Source organism: Octopus bimaculoides, chromosome 9 (assembly GCF_046866305.1).
Source record: "Octopus bimaculoides isolate indiv1 chromosome 9, ASM4686630v1, whole genome shotgun sequence".
Lineage (NCBI taxonomy): Eukaryota > Metazoa > Mollusca > Cephalopoda > Octopoda > Octopodidae > Octopus > Octopus bimaculoides.
Window position 1 is genome coordinate 60,977,687 of NC_142936.1, and position 18,529 is coordinate 60,996,215.

General features: G+C 35.3%; 1 protein-coding gene across 4 annotated transcripts in view; it reads right to left on the bottom strand.

Moving 5' to 3' along the window:
• The window catches only part of LOC106871044 (cytochrome c), a 26,598-nt gene extending 9,812 nt beyond the window's left edge, over positions 1–16,786 (bottom strand). For 3 of the 4 annotated variants that reach the window (XM_052970711.2, XM_014917308.3, XM_014917306.3), the window contains exons 1-4: positions 16,319–16,786; positions 10,407–10,461; positions 6,804–6,858; positions 6,020–6,138 (exon numbers count right to left, since the gene is read on the bottom strand). In XM_052970711.2, coding sequence (XP_052826671.1) covers positions 6,020–6,138; positions 6,804–6,858; positions 10,407–10,455 — 223 coding nt within the window. In that variant the 5' untranslated portion in view covers positions 10,456–10,461; positions 16,319–16,786. Of the gene's footprint in view, positions 1–990; positions 1,188–6,019; positions 6,139–6,803; positions 6,859–10,406; positions 10,462–16,318 lie in introns of all 4 variants that reach the window. The other variant, XM_014917307.3, reaches the window with a different exon arrangement.
• Positions 16,787–18,529: the final 1,743 nt, after the last annotated feature.

Sequence of the window (18,529 nt, forward strand, 5' to 3'; positions counted from 1 at the left end):
ATGAGTACAAATATCTGTCAAATGTAAATAATGTTCCCAGACAAGTTTTGTTGCACACCAACAGATGGCAGCACACAGTTGCATGTGCAGTGAGAGCTAGTAGTGACCTTCATGAGGCAGTATGCCAAGTAACATTGCTGTGTTTACTTTGCAAGCTGTGAAATTTGTGTTTTTGTGATCATGTGAATGCTGTAGTCTGCAATTTTGCCATGGACTGGAACAAAGAGCCAATGTGAAATTTTCTGTTAAACTTGGGAAGTGTGCTACGGAGACATTGAGCATGCTTCAGCAAGCTTATGGCAATAAGGCAATGGGTTGTACACAATGTTTTAAGTGGTATGGGCACTTCAAAAGTGGAAGAATATCCCGGGAAGATGATGAGCGATCTGGAAGACATGCAGCAAGTGTCACCTGGAAATGTGGTATTGTGTATCAAGAATTCGTCGAAGGCCAGACCATCAGTCATGAGTTCTACTGCAATGGTTTGAAGTATCTGATGGAGGACCCTCGGCAAAAGTGACCGGATCTGTGGAACGCGAATAATTGGATTCTTCATGTCAACAATGTACCCTGTCACTGAGCTCTCCTCACTCATGAGTTTCTTGCCAAAAACAACATGGTATCACTTCCACACTCACCGCATTCCCCAGATTTAGCACCTGTGGAATTCTGTCTCGTCTCCAAAATGACAATGCAGCTCAAAGGTCGCTGTTGTTAAGATCCAAGTGAACTGCAGAAGGTCCTCAACCACTTATGGAAAACGACTTCCAGGCCAGATTCCAAAAGTGGCAGGAATGCTGGGTCTGGTGTATTGCTGCACAAGATGGCTATTTAAAAGGAAATGATGTTAAAACTTACATAAATAGCCTATTTGTTTTATTAAACATAAATAGTCCAGGAACGTTTTGATACCACCCCATAATTCACCATGGAAAATTTTTTTCCTTCAATTCTCACAATTGCTCAAATATGAAATCATATGATACTTACCATCCTTAAAGTTCTCAAAAGTTAATTTAAACCAAACATTTTGTACTAATTCTCCTTACATATATAGATCATATATGCTTTTAACATATTAAAATCTCTATCTTTCTTCATACCAGCATATATTATCCTTGTAGAGGGTAAAAATTTCTTTGGGTTTTTCAAAAACCTCCTAAGTTCGTCATGTTGGTAAATATAACCTAAAAATGAATTTATATATAAATGTAAAAATTATATGTGCTTGTGTGTATATATATTGGGTTATCCCATAAATAATGCGGGTTTTTTTATACTTCTTTTATTTTTCAAAATTAAGATAAATGAAGTTCTTTTTCAATCTAAAATATACTCTCCTTCATTTTCTACAATGCTCTTCCATCTATCTGGTAGACTTGCAAGGCCCCTCTTCCAAAATTCACTTGTCTGTGATGAAAAATACTCCTCCAGTACTGTTCTGACCTCACTTACAGAATTCATATTTTTTCTGTCCAAATGATTTTGAAGACTGCAGAATAAATGATAATCGGATGGAGCAATGTCCAGTGAATATGGTGGGAAGGGCAAAAAAAAGTTTATTCATGAGACTTGACAGCAAAGAAGAGCACACATTTGCTCTCTGTCCATGATTAGACTTGGAACCCATTGAGCCAATTTGATGATTTTTCCAATGACATGCAGGTGTCAATGACAGGTTGAATGACTAAATCCAAGCTTCTCTGCTAGTTCCTCAACAGTTACGATAAGATTTTGTTCCACCATGGTTTGCAGGACATCCTCATTGAGCTCTACAGATCTTCCAGGACATGGCTCATCTTCTAGGCTGTAGTTCTGGCTCAGAATTTCTGAAATCACTGTTGACACTGGTTTACACTTATTGTCCCATCCCCATATATCATCGTCATCATCATCCAGTGTTTTAAATCCGGGTTTGTCCCATTAATGGGGGTGACTGGATCTACCACAATGCCATAGCAACCGAGGTAGGCAGGTGCAGCCCATCCCAACCTTTGGGCTGGCTGGTGCCCATTCTCCCTTGCTATCTTGAGGCTTTTTTGAAGCTGGATTTTCTGTAGGGAGCATGCCCTTGCTTACCCCCAACCTCAGTTTCTAGACATGAGTGGTCTTGAGACCAAAGCCTCTACCATGATTTTCAAGAAATGTAGTGGAAAACTAGCTCAGGAAGGCATAGATACTACTCCCTGAGACCCCTTTAAGTGCTCCCCTACCTAATATACTGCATTAATATTCCTCACACTTTTCATTGTGTTGGTGCCTTTATTGAACTCATAAAGCGAAATAAGCTGAATATGCTCCTTTGTCACTACCATTATAGCTTTGAAAAAAATAACCATTAAAATCAAACTGCACTCTTCAAAACTTGCACTGAGAATAAGTACAAGATAAGTTACTACCTGCTTTTACAGCAAGTTGATGCAGTTTATCCTGTCCCCTTCCAACTTTTAGTTCATGCAATTGAAAAAAACCACATTATTTATGGGATGACCCTATATATTGTTTATATCAGTGTCTACCCCTTGCACCCAAGTCTTTAAACCTTCCCAATAACTTATCTTTGTCACTTCCATTCCTCCATCACACTTCTAACTATGGCACTATCTTCTTAGTTGCTGTAATTATATGAGAATAGAATTGCACATATTTCATCCCTCATTTGTACTGCTGGTTACCCCCACCCCTTTGTCATCCATCATTTATTATTATCATCATTGAGTGAGAGAACAGTACATGCCATCAAAGTAACACTGGGGTAAAATATACAAAGCCCAGTATACCCATCATGACTACCCATCTGATAAGGGTATACCAGTATACCAGGCACATGCATCACAACCATATGTATGCGACATAGTGATCTCATTTTGAAGTAAGCAGTGCATGACCAGGTGGGGCCCAGTTAGAATTTTCTTCAGGTCAAATATCCTATTCCACTCTAAAGGTCCCTGAATAAGAGTTGTTTAAGGATGTTGAACAAAACACCCATGTTTCCAGAGGTGAATTATTCAAAATTCCTCTCAACTCGTGGCTATGATGCCCCCCACCACTACCACCATTGCTTTTGCTCATGATCAGAGATGCACATATGGACATGCTCAACTGGTTAAGGTCAGACAACTGACAAGCAAATTTGTGGTATTGAGCAGAATATTTGCTGTAGCCCATCTTTTATACCAAGACAAAACATGTACATGATAACACTTCCAATCAGCTAAAATCAGAAGCCACACCTGGTACTGCATCAGAGCATTTATTATTAACAATTATTCAAACCCCAAAGAATTCCTCTCAACACATGACTATGATCCTCCCCCACTACTTCTGCTCATGATCAGAGAGCAACATATTATTATTATTATTATTTTGGATTGGCTTAGGTTCAGTCTTATTCTTGGTAGGATTTATGTGGGTAGTGGGTTACTTCCTGTAACCTTAGGTATCCACAAGTCTTCAACAGTCTTTCAAGTACTTAGAACCCTCCTGAAAATCCTTGTTGTCCCTAAGAGACAAACTTTTTGTAGAAGCCCTACTGGGCATTCTATTCCAATTTCCTTCAGCCATCTGCTTACTGTTCCCAACACACCAATTATTATAGACACAAACCTTTACTGTTCTCATACTCCAAATTCTTTGTATTTCAAATTTTAAGGGATTGTATTTTTTTAGCTTTTCATTTTTCAAACGGGCATGTTGAGTTGATCAGTAAGCAACTTTGCTTTTCCTTATCTATAATTATTATGTCCAGTTCATTATTTTCTAACTTCTTGGCCATTTGAATAAGTGAGTCCCACAAAATCTTACATTTCTCCCACTCCAGTACTCTTTTGACTTAGTGATGATACCAAGTGTTTCCAACTTCAAATCTCCATTTCTGGCACAGTTTCCAGTGTAAAACATTTACAACCTGGTCATGCCTCAATTTCTTATACTCTTCTTGTGCCAACTTGGGGCATTCTGTCACAATTTGTGCCACTGTTTTTATCACTTGATCTTGGGCTGCTACAATTAAGTTCTCTGAGTTGTTGTTGTTATTATTATTATTATTATTATTATTATTATTATTATTATTATTATTATTATTATTATTATATTTTAAAAGGATTGATGTAACTCTTCACAAAAGTAAACAGTCAAGACACCAATAATAATAATAATAATATTCCTAAAAAAAAATAATAATAATAACATATACATTCATCTCTATTTTTGTTAGCAGTTGTATGTAGTATGTCAATATGTTTGTATGCAGTGTAAATTAACCATATATAAGCAAATTGTAAATACCTTGCAACTGCTGCAGTAATTATGAATTGTTAATTGAACTTTAGATATGTATTATTGTATAACTTGGGCCTTCCACGTAATGGTTTTTTGTCAAGCGTTTCACCTCCAGCTGTTCTCATCACATGTGTATGTGTAGATGTATGTGTGTATTTAATAACATATGTAACAGGCGCAGAAACACACACACACTCACAGGCACACATTCATATACAAAATGTGATGATACACACGCATACACTCTCACATACAGTCACATACATGTAGTAAGAGAGACACATACAGACATACATTCATGCATATCAGTTGTGACATGTGTATATGTATTTTTCATTTATATTTATATAAGGGCATTACTACAGAATAATGCCACACACTAGACTTCCAAAATAAACACATTTTTATCGAATGCGAGGAAAAGCAACTCTTAAAAGAAACCAACCTTTTTAATTGGAAGTCTAGTGTGTGGCATTATTCTGTAGTAATGCCCTTATATAAATATAAATGAATAAATATATTCTTGGGAATAAAAAAATGATGGTTTTTTTTCCCTTATGAATTTTTTTCACGCTAGCTTCCTGATAAAATTCTTGTAAAAGATTTTTATCCCATTATTGAATTAATTGTGTATATGTATGTATAGATGTGTGTGTGTTTAATAATGTACCTAATGCGGAAATACACACACAGTCAGAAAAACATACACATTCATACACCCACACACATACATTCAGAGATACATACACACTCATATATGTGACATCGTCGTCATGATATAAAACATCCTTTACTATCTCATACGTATCGAACACGCAAACACACACACATAAAGTGAAACAATACTCTTATCACATTAGAATTAAAAGTGAAAGAATAAAATTGCAACAATATTATATCACACAAAGAAGTTAATTTGTAGACAGAAATTACAAACTCCATTTCAGCATATTAACTGTAGAAGAAAATAGGTTGGGTGAACAAACTTAAGCCACTTTAGGATATCTTTTTCTAATGCATGAATATTCAGTGGCATGGTTGAATTCTCATTGGTTAGTAATGAAGGCTTATCGGCTGTATCCCAACAGTTTTCAATAGAGAGGGAAATGTAAATAGTGTATTTAAATAGACAGAGTGCAAAAAATTTTAAATAAGTAATGTTGTAGGGGGAACATACAAATAGCATGATGACAGAGATATTTACACACGACAGAGAGAGAGAGAGAGAGAGAGTGAGTGAAAGAAACAGACATAGACTTAAAGAGGGAGAAAGAATTGCAGAGGATGTAAATGAGAAAGAAAAGAGATAAACAGAGAGAGAAAAGGGAGAGAATTGTTTGAACACTGCAGAAGTCAAAGAGAGAGAATCGGTTGGAAACTGCAATTTTTACAGAAAAACTCATGTGAAAAACCTAGTCAGTTTCTCACATTACATGGGAACTCTGGGCAAAATGTTATAGTCCATGACTATCCTTGGCACGTAAGTAATGTGTGTGTAAAGTTTGGTAAAAATTGGTTGAAAACTGTAGAAATACATACATACTACACACACACAAACATGCACACACACAAACATGCACACACACACACAAACATGCACACACACACACATCCTTTGTTTTATATATAGATGTCAAAAATTATTGATATTGCAAGCTAAACTAATATAGCAAAATAGTAGAATAGTCTAAACAAATGCAAACTTCTGACTAAAATTTCAAAATTAAAGAATAATTACCCATGTGTGCATCATCTACGATATACATCAAACCAGTATCTTCATCAGTCTCACCACATATAATCAGTAGATATGGGCTTAAACGTTTATATAATTTCTCACCAGCTTTCAAAATCCTCCTAAAATGTAGATGATGGTGAACAAAAGTGAGGACATATATTAAACTTAAAATAAAGATTCTCTTTAAAACTATTTGCAAACTAAAAACAAATTGAAATTGTATTGAATAATTTCTCAACAGTATTTCCATATAACTTGTGATTTATTCCAGCAGTCCTTCTTATAAATGTAAAGCAAGACGGTTTATCTTAATTTTCTACTACATAAAAAAATACTTAAACATTATATCTCATATTTTATATTCAAATATTCTGAAATTAGTTTTTTGTAAGTGTGGGCTAGAGACAGAGACAGAGATACAGAGCATCTATGGGACATAGATGGCTAGACAGACAGATAGAAAGGCAGTCAGGTTATTCAAAAGTAACACATTTTAAAGAATCCTTTCTAAAATTAGACCAACACAAGTATTTGCAGAAGGCCTTCTGTAGGAAAGACTAAGACATTCCTAAAAGTCAGAATAGTAAAACATGGAAAGCCTTAATGAGAGGAGAAACATTTACGTCAGGAATAGCTGAATGTACTTTTCTAAAAATAAAGTTAAAAATCTGGAAAATTATCACTCTTTTTTTTAAGCGCATTGAAGTTGTCATCTTCAAATATATTATACAATTGTTCAAATATAAAATTGTATTCTTCAGAGCTTAAAAATCTTATTTCTTACTGTTGTGTTGCTCTCTTAAAAATGGTATTTCCATCTGCAGTTCCCAAACAGGTATCTGAAGCAGCAATAAGATGAGAAAATTTGAATTATTATCATATCAAGGACAGGAATGTTTTCTTTTATTACATTATGATAGCATCATTGATTAGTAGAGTTTAAAGGTGATGAAATTCTTGCAAAATATTTTTGAATAGACAAAAGGCCATCTTTTATTGAAGCGGAGACACAATTCATTGAAGGATGTTATATTCAGGATGCAAAGCAAATTAGCTTTTATTACCAAAATAATAATTAGAAAGTTGAGGTATTCTAATGTTAAAACAGATATTTTCCATTTTGTTGTTAAGATAATGTAAATGCATATTTTTTGGAACATGTAATAATATGTAATATATTGTTACATTAATTGTTTGTTAACTACATATAAGATATGTTACTGAGTGTCACGAGTCAAAAACTTGAACCATTGAGATGGTAACTATGTCATTATTCAACCTGCTGCAAATAACAACCAAATGCCTCTCAAATCACATTCTACTATTTTTTAAAAAGGAAGGAAACACTGAATGACATGGTCTAGATATACTGTGCTTGAATATACCATTGATGGTCACAGTTGAGTGGTCTTTGATCATAAATCTGCTCAATCAATGAGAATACAACAAATTAAAACTAAAAAGTGGTTTTGTTGAATCTTACTCTAAATTTATTTTTCATTAAAAAATGGATATGATACAGGAAACTTTTATTTAAATGTATTAGAAATTAAAACTTATCAAAGCTCAAAACTAAGTTGGCCTGCAGTATTCCAGATGATTCAACATCTCCATTCCTACATACATCTTCTCCTTAACATATGTACCCAGAATTCATCCATCAGAACCATAAGATTTAATTCAAAAATGACCTTGCCCAGAATAATAGGATTCTTTTCTTCTTATACTGCACTAATATTATATATTTTATTTTCCCCCTTTTTTTTATTAAAATTACTTTATTTCTTTATTGCTGACTGGGGGCTAAACATAGAGGGGACAAACATTGGGCAGACAAAGGGATTAAGTCGATTACATCAAACCTCCATTACGTAACTTATTTTATCGACCCTGAAAGGATGAAAGGCAAAGTCGACCATGGTGGAATTTGAACTCAGAATGTAGCAGCAGATGAAATACTGCTAAGCATTTTGCCAGGCATGTTAACGATTCTGCCAGCTCACCACCTTATTTAAAATACTTATTGAACTAAAATTTATCAATGCAGACCACAATCGTCCTTTCTATAATGGTGTTGCAGTTGCACTGCTTCTGAGAATTTCTTTTAATGTCTGTATATGGAAAATTTTTATTTTCATATATAACATATAAACATGTACATCTTTTAGAACATTGTCATTTTATAAGCTTTTGGTGACAAATTTTTAAATTAACATAAGCATTTATTTACGTGGGAGAAGATTACCAGAGAACTTTCATCTAATTCTTCCAAATCTTTCTGTTAGAACTGTGTCAAAACCATTTGTGGGGAAATTTTTTCATCACAACAACTAGTCACACACCACAAGTTTTGATGGAACCTACTGAAGCAAGCCAGCATGCTTGCAGCATTACCACAGGCGATGGTGAGGCTTAGACATTGGGAAGGCCAAGCACCCTCACAGGCATCACCTGGCACCTCAGTGAGGCAAGCTACCAATGTTGACAAGAACTCTGCAGTTAGTGGCCCAGTCCCTCCAAACGTCTCAAATGCCACAGGCTGGAAGAGATAGTTCACTGTCAGATCCTGATATTTCAGAGTTTTCTTCCATTTGGCTATGGAAGCAGTGACCCTCCCATTAACTGCAGCATCCAGGATGTGGGAGGGACAAAAGGAGTCACAGACTGTGGCATCCCAAATGAGGCACCTACCTTTAACCCAGGGATAGAGGATAAGACCATCTGGTCTCTTACCATCACTTTTGGATAACCCCAACAGAACTGAGGGGATATTAATCCGAGCCAGGGTTGGCTTAAGGATTAGGTTTAGCTTGGTGTGACAAGTGAAGCGACCAGCATTTAGGTAGCAAGACAGACCTTGAAGACCTGTTGGGTTGAGGGGCCTACCACAGCAGCATCCAAGTCCCCTACAGATATCAGCTCCTACTCTGAGTGTGACGGAGATGCAGAGATCATCTAGACAGACTGAGTAGACCTCTAATGTTGGCTACAGGCAGGGCGTCAATCCAGTCCCCCGAGAATCTTGCACTAGCTGAAAGTAGACGACACCTTGAAAATTGATCAGATTGATCAAGGTGAGAGCTGAAAGTGGCACCTGGATGCAGACTGTCCCATACTCTCTCTTTCTGTCTATCCTCCACTGTAACCAGAACTGACAAACCCAGCTCTCTCCCCTGTAATAGAACTTCATCCATCTCCCTGTTGGAATTAGTCCATGCTGGAGAGGTGAGAATGTTGCCTTCTAAAGGGGAGCAAGTGTGGATGGAGAAAAAACAACAGGGAAGACATAACGATGAGCACTTGCGCAGACCTAGACCCTCAAACCATTTGGGCAAAGCAGCTTGGTCGCGAGAGTCTGGAGAGAGTTTGACATTGACAAAGCATTCAAGTTTCCTGAAGATTAGGTAATTAGAGTATTAGAGGGTCAACAGGAATCTGTAAGAGGGACTAACTCTCAGAAAATACAATAGATTAGGAACTGACAAGTAATTCCTAAGTATCAAAAGACTTTGCTGGGGCTCACTTCAAGGCTTTAAAAGTTGTTCAAGGTTAGCCATTTTGGATTTAAAGATGGACTCGAAAGCTAGGTCAGTAATTGGGGCTGTAAGAGAGCACCACACTGATGAAGGAGGAATTGCTATTGAGGGGAGGGAGTCAACAAATAGTTTAGCAGTCTGCTCATGCAAAGCTGGGTGGTTGAGGTGCCAGAGCTTGCATTTGAAGCTGTTAACACTAAGACCTCTCTGACCAAGTTCCTCAATCATTGTCCTCACATTTGCAAGTACCTTGTCAGGAGGGCTTCCCAAACAAGCATCATTGAGGTGCCAGACATTTAGTTCTAGGTCGGCTCCTATCTAGGTAACATCATTAATACCCAATGCAAATTGGGCAGGACTAAGTGGATCACCCTGTTAGACTGCAGAAGCAGATAGAGTCTAGCAGGGCTCCTGATAGGCTTGCCAAGCAAAGTGATAAAGTGGTGGGCAATTTTCCCTTACTGTGTGGAGGTTGATGTCTCGACTGATGGAGTTAAAAGCATTCTTAAGGTCAAGTTTGAGGATCACCTTTGCGGACTCAGAGGGCAAATTGGTGAAAGCCCTGGTGGCATAATACAGTTATCAATTAAAGAGTTATCAACCCCTCTTCCATATAGATGCTGTCACTTGAACAATTTGCCTTAAATGTCAACCAATTAACTTTATAAATTTAGTCAAGTTTGTCTACTATAGAGAGACAAGATAATTAATGTTTTGAGCAAAACCATTTGTCTTTGAAAAAAAAACAAGTTTGTAAATGTTTATAATAAAACTGAGAATATAACATTCAATAACTCTATCCCAGAAACTTTATCTACTGCTAAACAAATACTTGTATTATAGTTACTTACCAAAATTTATGACCATGCAGAGAAATACTGCTAAAACAATGAGCTTCATGATTTCCTAAAACAGAAAAAAAAAAAACATACTTTTTTTCCACATTACAATTACTGAAGTAAGCATCAAGGATTGGTATGTTGACTGTGGTTGTGAAGTAAAAATAATAAAAATGTCCTATGAAAGAATAAATTAATGAATTTCCTTTAAAAAATTGATTTCAAATTTTGGTACAAGGCCAGCAGTTTTGGGGGAGGTAGTAAGTCAATTACATTGACCCCAGTACTCAACTGGTGCTTATTTTATCAACCCCAGAGGGATTAAAGGCTGAGTTGACCTTGGTGGAATTTGAATACAGAGTGTAAAGACAGACTAAATGTTGTTAAGTATTTTGCCCAACATGCTAATGATTCTATCAACTAATTGCCCAAGTTTCCTTTCAAATATTAAAATATGTTTATCTTCATAAAAACTACAATTGTCAGCTTAACAGTAACAATTCCAGGAACATTGTGTAAGCAATAACAAGAAATCGGTTGGTGAACACAAATGCATCCCTGTAATTAAGTGTGTGTAGTGTGTGTGTGTGTGTGTGTGTGTGTGTGTGTGTGTGTGTGTGTGTGTGTGTGTGTGTGTGTGTGTGTGTGTGTGTGTGTGTGTGTGTGTGTGTGTGTGTGTGTGTGTGTGTGTGTGTGTGTGTGTGTGTGTGTGTGTGTGTGTGTGTGTGTTACATTAAACAACTTAATGGTTGTAATTCTCTTTATAAGTGACCAACTAAAGTAGCCATCAATGGCAATGGTGTTTGTTATTGCTGACCAGCTGCAGTGGCTCATTTCTATCACTGCTGCTGTGATTTGATGCCAGGCACCAAATAAATTACCAGTCTTTGTCTTTATGGCAGTCCATTAGAAAAAAGTCACAAATAACATGATCAAGAGGATTAAAAGGATATGCTTGGTTTTGTTACTCACCTGTAGAAGAAATTAAATTAAAAACGCCAGATTGCAAATGTGCTGAGATTTAAAGTCAGTGAACCAAGAGTTCAGGTTTCAAATCCAGACTAGACCTCTTATTACAAATAGATAGATGTTGCCAAGAATACAATACAAATGAATCTAAAGGCTTGGTCATTGGTGACACAAGTATATTAAACTTGAACCTTAATTCAAATCAACATTATGTTTATTCTTTCTACTTGCCATTTTCCTACTACTCATTATAAATGGAATTTAACCAGATAAACTTCTCCATTTTGAGAGAGTCTAAGAATGATATGGTTACTTCCTCTCATTATTAGTGGTCCTGTGATAGTTCCATACTTCTTTGCCATCAATATCACATCCTGTACAAATGTTTAATCTTAATATACATCCTGAGAAACCTATGTTTATGGTTCCTTAGCAGAAAGCAGTATGAATAGACCATCCTTTAAATGTTGGGATTGTTTAATTAAGTGTTTCATAATTTGATTTTCTTTCTAACTGTATGAAATACAAGTAATTCACCATCATCATTGTCATTGTTATTACTGTTATTGTCATCATTGTAATCATCATCATCATTGTTGTCATCATCACCCTTGTTTTAACATCTGCTTTTCCATACTCAGACACATGAGACTACTTTGTGGTAGAGTTTTCTAAGGTCAGAAACCCTTCTTTATGCCAACCTTTTCCTGTTTCTATGCAAACTAATAAATTTCTCAGTCTCTCAAACAAAAAAAAAAAGCTCATACTGGGTTACATTGAGAAAATGGCACCATTTATAAGAGCCTAGAAAAATGCTGCGGGGAAATGAATTTTAACTCAAGTACTTTTCTCAAATAAATCACCTATGTAGATCAGTGGTTCTCAGCTGGAGGTCCATACGGCTTTTGGGGGTCCATAGAAGATTTTGTTTGTTAAAAATTATGCACAAGAAATTACTTATAATTCTACAATACACAAAATATTTAAACACTTTTTTAATACACTACCTGATAATATATAATTATAGGGATATAATGGGATTTTTAAACATCAAATAACTATGAGGGGTCCACCTGAATAAAATAGCCATTAAAGTGGTTCACAGGCAAAAAGTAGTTGAGAACCACTGATCTAGATGGTACAAACATATTAATCTCTTGTAAGGAACAACAATTTTGAGGCAACTGAGCCAACCTGATTGATAACTCACATTTAGATGGTGGGTGGGGGGGTCCCCCATACTTGGAAAATCCAATTCTAATCTACAAAAAATATTAACATTTTGATTCCTTGTTAATTGATATATTTCAATAATCCTTCAAGAGCACTCCTGAATCTCTATAGCAACAGACATAGGTAAATATATGAAGAATATTTTATGTTCCCCTAATATAAAGTGCTCTGTCAAAATCTTTAATAAGTTGCAACATTGAAAAAGAAACCAGAAACTTTTTGTTTTGCCAAACTCATAGTATCATATTGGTTTCAAATTTTGGCACCAGGCCAGCAATTTTTGGGGAGGGGTAAGTTGGTTGCATCAACCCTTGTGATCAACTGGTATTTATTTCATTGACCCAAAAAAGATAAAAGGTGAAGTCAACATCAGTGGAATTTGAACTTAGAATATAAAGATGAGTAAAATTCCACTCAGTGTCTTGCCTAGCATACTAACAATTTTGCCAGCTCACCACCTTCACTCAGAGTATCATATTATATGCATTCTTAAATTGACAGTTAGAGTAGTATGTATCCTGGACTATGGGCTCTTAACCACAAATATAGTACGAACGAGTGGTATTTGTTTATTGACTCATCAAAAGTAATCTTGAAAGCAGTTTTACTCCACAATAGAAATTAGTTCCCTTCTATTCTTCTGGCCCATGCAGCTAATGTGAATGAAACATATAAGAGTATGAAGCTTCTGTTGCAAAAAATTAAGTACAAAGAACATAAGTGGAATATTTGTAGTGACCTAAAGGTTGTGGCACGTTTACTAGGAATGCAGCTGGGTTGCACCAAGTTTGGTTGCTTTTTCTGTGAATAGGACAGTCAGGAGAAGAAAAATCATTATGAAAAGAATGTGTGGATGAAGCAATCTCTGTCTCCTAGAATGTCATCAATCCTCCCTTTGCTGATTCTGAGAAAATTTATCTGCCTCCTTTACATATGAAGCTAGGGTTAATGAAGAATTTCATCAAAGGTATGAATAGAACTGGTAAGAGATTCACATCTTTGAAAACCAAATTTCCAAGAGTAAGTGATGCAAGATTCAAAGAAGGTATTTTTGTTGGGCCACAGATTAGGGAGCTGATGAGAGACCAAAAGTTTGATTAAGGGTTCGATGAAGTTGAAAAAGCTGTGTGGCTGTCATTTAAGAAAGTTTGCAGAGAATTTGGTGGGAATCACAGAGCAGAGAACTATTCTGACATTGTGAAAGATCTATGATATCATACAAGACCTTGAGATGCAATATGAGCATAAAAATCCACTTCTTGAACTCTCACTCGAACTTTTTCCCTGCAAATTTTGGGGCTGTCAGTGACAAGCACGGTGAGAGGTTTCACCAGGATATTCTCAACATGGAAACCCAGTACCAAGGAAAGTGAAGCGTTTCTATGTTGGCTGATTATTGTTGGTCACTAAAAAGGGATGTTCCAGAAGCTAAATGCAATCGAAAATCATACACGCCTCTATGCTTTAAAGGCAAGTTTCCTTGTCATATCAGCCTAATTTTTGAATTCATGAAATGCAATTGTTTAACAATTTACATATGCTATCACAGAAAAATTATGACTTATACAAAAACAATCTGAAAACTCACTTGAATTCTGCAGATAAAATGCTATTAAGTTCACCTACTTTTGTTTGTGGGACAGAATTTTTCATTTATTCTGTTGACCAATCATAATTGTCAGCCTTATTTCTGTATTAATATAGTACATTTATTGTATAATTTAATTACTCTGTCACATAAAAACCATACCTGACAGAAAAATTCTAGAAACAGATTCAAAATCTGCATTAAAAGTACTATAAAGTTTACTTTCTTTAGTTCATGGGACAGCAAAAAGTTCAAATTTTGTTGACCAGTGTTATTAGTGAAGAGTATATTTGAATTTTCATGCTTGAAATACTCCATCAATTTTTAGACAATAATGTGAACACTCTTTACATTTCATTAAGTGGAGCACAACATATTTTCTGAATGAATTATTGTACATTAGTTATCATTTATTTTAATACCTTATTGTCAATTAATGTTGTTGTTGTTGGCACTCCGTCGCTTATGACGTCGAGGGTTCCAGTTCATTCAATCAACGGAACAGCCTGCTCATGAAATTAACGTGCAAGTGGCTGAGCACTCCACAGACATGTGTACCCTTAACATAGTTCTCAGGGATATTCAGCGTGACACAGTATGACAAGGCTGACCCTTTGAATTACAGGCACAACAGAAACAGGAAGTAAGAGGGAAAGAAAGTTGTGGTGGAAGAGTACAGCAGGGTTCGCCACCATCCCCTGCCGGAGCCTCATGGAGCTTTAGGTGTTTTCGTTCAATAAACACTCACAACGCCCAGTCTGGGAATTGAAACCGCAATCCGATGGCCCTAACCACTGGGCCATTGCGCCTCCACTGTCAATTAATAATACTCTATCATCTTAAAAAGGACGGACACATCATTATGTAACCTTAGTATATTGTTTGATAAGAAGGATGGTCAAGGCTGGAAGATCTTTAATCAGAGGTCAAACTCAGTGGAGTTGATAGTTTTGGGACATTATGTATTGAAATTGGGTGTCCCTTTCCTTAAATTTAACATACTCTCAACTACAGGAAACACAATGTGACCATCCTGTGCGGTCCATACATTCCACACCCCATGCTATGCCATTGTGTTAGCTTGATCAAGGCTGAACTGGGGCCAAGCAAAAGCCTCAAGTTAACCTTATAATGCTGTTTTTTGATATCTACTATATGCCACTCATGTAGGCTTGTAAAATGATTCCTTTGCAAATTTTGTCGCTGAATTGGAGCAAACAACAACACCCACAAGTTGGTCTTATAATGTTGATCATAACTTTTTTTTATATTATCTACCATATGCCACTGATGTAGACTTGTAAGATAATTCCTTTGCAAATTTTGTCATGTCATAATAAATTCTCAGCTATACCAAGTCACAATTAAACTACAATTCTCAATTGAAACTACATTTTCTTTGTATCATTTATGTTCTTTAGAAACAAAAGCAGTCTCACAAATGTTTATATGCTCTCCTATAATATCTTGGTTTCGTGTCATTTGGTTGATAAAAATGGAATACCACTTTGATATTGTAAATAATTTTTCATTCTATTTTACTTTTGCTGTCATTGTAAATGTTAGGGTGTTTTTACGAGAAGTAAACAGGAAATAAACTGTCATTTCATTTGGTTTCAGGATCAAAAATTCTGTGTGGCCCCACTGTGTTATTCGCTTTTTCCTGAGCTGTACCTTATGAATTAAATTGTATGTGCTAAAACTATGTGGAAATCCATCAGACTCCTGTTTTGGGACGGAAGACTTAATTCCTTGCCACCACTAGGCCTTTGAGTTTCTTTAGTGGAGTTGAGCGTATTGTAAGTATTGGGGCCAGATTTAAAGACAACCAATGTCCCTTTACATTAGTAGTTTCCAAGACCTGAAAAAAAGGGCCATTGTTGCTCCATCACATCTCCTGACTAAGTCCTCTGATTACCCAATTTAAGCAATATATTTAGTTTGTAAAATCACTGCTTAAATTTCAATATATACTATCTAAGGAGGTAGGTTATGGACATTGTTTCTTTTGGTCACTCATAGTTCTAAATAAAATAGAGAGAGAGAGAGAGAGAGAGAGAGAGAGAGAGAGTAAAGGACAGATATAAAAGAAAATAAATCAACACAGAAAGTGTAAACTAAATTAAAAACTCACTTTGACAGGTCAGCTGTGCAGAGACTATCAAGTAACTTGGAAGTTTATGTGAAAAATTCTTTCTGCTCCTGTATTTTACAGCAGTGCAGGAAAGTAAAGCAAAAGAGACTCTAAAGTAACTTGTGTGAAAAATTCTTTGTTACCAATTATATTAACTTGTCTTCTTCTGTTGTCATTTTTCCATTGGTTATTCATTTCCTGTTTACTTTGATAAGAACATACCTCATACTTACAATGACGTTATTGTAATTTTATATTTTTATAAAATAAAATGGAAATGAAAATTACAGGAGATAAGAAGTTTTGGATATAGAAAAGATGGTCATGGCTGGAAGGCCTTTAATTATAAGTTGATTGAATAAAATTGGAATGTACTGGATTTTTAAAAAAATTATTTTTAACTTCACATCAAGTCTGATCAGTCAGTCATAGCTGTGACCATTCTGTCTTTTTGGATGTATATAGAACTATGTCATATAATGTGTTGTTTATTTATGTCACTGTAAATATGAGGTGTGTTCTTATCAAAGTAAACAGGAAACAAATAACAAGTGTGTAACTTGAGAGAGATTTTGCTGCTACTCCTGATGGGTTGAATGACCGTAGAGGCTCTCTCTGTAAGCTCTGCTTGAGTACAACAAAACCCCACTTGGACAACCCTCCCCTAGGACAAAACCCCCATAGTTAAAGTGTGAAAGTGGACAAAACCCCCTTGGTTATATTCTTAGTTTTTTTCCCCTTTTTAATTGTTTCAGTGATCAAACTGTGGCCATGCTAGAGTACTGCCTTGAAGAATTTTTTTGTTGAACCCCAGAATTTTTTTTTCCTTTTTTCTTATTGCAGTTATTAGACTGCAGTCATGTCAGGACACTATCTTGAAGAATTTTTAGACAACTGTATTGAACCCAGAATTTTTTTTAAGCCTGATCAAAACCACCTCAGTGATATACTTCTTTTTTTTTTTTCTCTTTGTACTTGTTAAATCGTTAGATTCCGGCCATGTTGGGGCACCGCCTTGAAGAATTTTTAGTTGAATGTATCAACCCAAGAATTTTTTTTTACGTAATTTTCAACCAGCACATGAAGTTAAGCCAAGAAGGTCTTTCCACTTGCTAGAAACAATAGCCAAATCTCTTGAATTTTTTTATAATTTCACATAAACAAAAACAGAAATTGTGGTTGTAAAAAAAACTTTTATTTTCCAAAGTTCCAATTTTTAAGTAAAGAAAAATATGTTCAATTGAAAATAAGTAGAATGACAGAACACAAGACTCTTTACTACTCAATGTACATATTGCCTGAATTCTAACAAAAGGGAAAGCATTTACTTCAAAAAATTTTAAGAAAGATAGAAATGATAAGATGTATGTTTGAATGACTAGCCTTCGGCGCCATAATTCTGTTAGACCTTCAACAACCAGAGAAAGTTCAAAGGGTCAGCTCATTCTCATTAATGTGCAGAGAGAAGAAAACAAAAGACTTTAAATCTCAATTTTTTTAAATGCTGATTTTTTCTGTGACTAAAAATTCTTCGGGGCAGTGCTCCAGCATGGTCGCAGTCTAATGACTGAAACAAGTAAGAAAATAAAAACTTTCTAGGATCAATACAGACAACTAAAAATTCCTCAAGGTGGTGCCTCAGAATGGCTGCAGTCTAATGATTGAAACAAGTAAAAAAAGAAGGAAAACAAAAAATAAGGGGTTTTGTCCTTGTGGGATTTTATCTTGGATCCAACTCTGCTCATTATATAAATATATATATATATATATATATATATATATATATATATATATATATATGTATATATATATATGCATATAGGGGTACAGGATGTCACAAAATGTAAACAACATGAAATGCGTAAACATGGAATACAAACTTTTGTATGCAAACAACGAAAGAAACAAATGGAAACAAGACTCAAAATGTGGAAAAGATGAACAGCCGACAACTGATGAAGGGTCGTTCTTTATGTTACTTGTCTTGTTTTCCATTTGTTTTTTTCATTCTTCACATACAAAAGTTCATATTCCAGGTTTGCGTATTTCATGTTGTTTACGTTTTGTGACGTCCTGTACCTATATATGCTTATATATATGTGCATAAATATATATATTATTTATATCATATATATATATATATATATATATATATATATATATATATATATATATATATATATATATATATATATATATATATATATATAT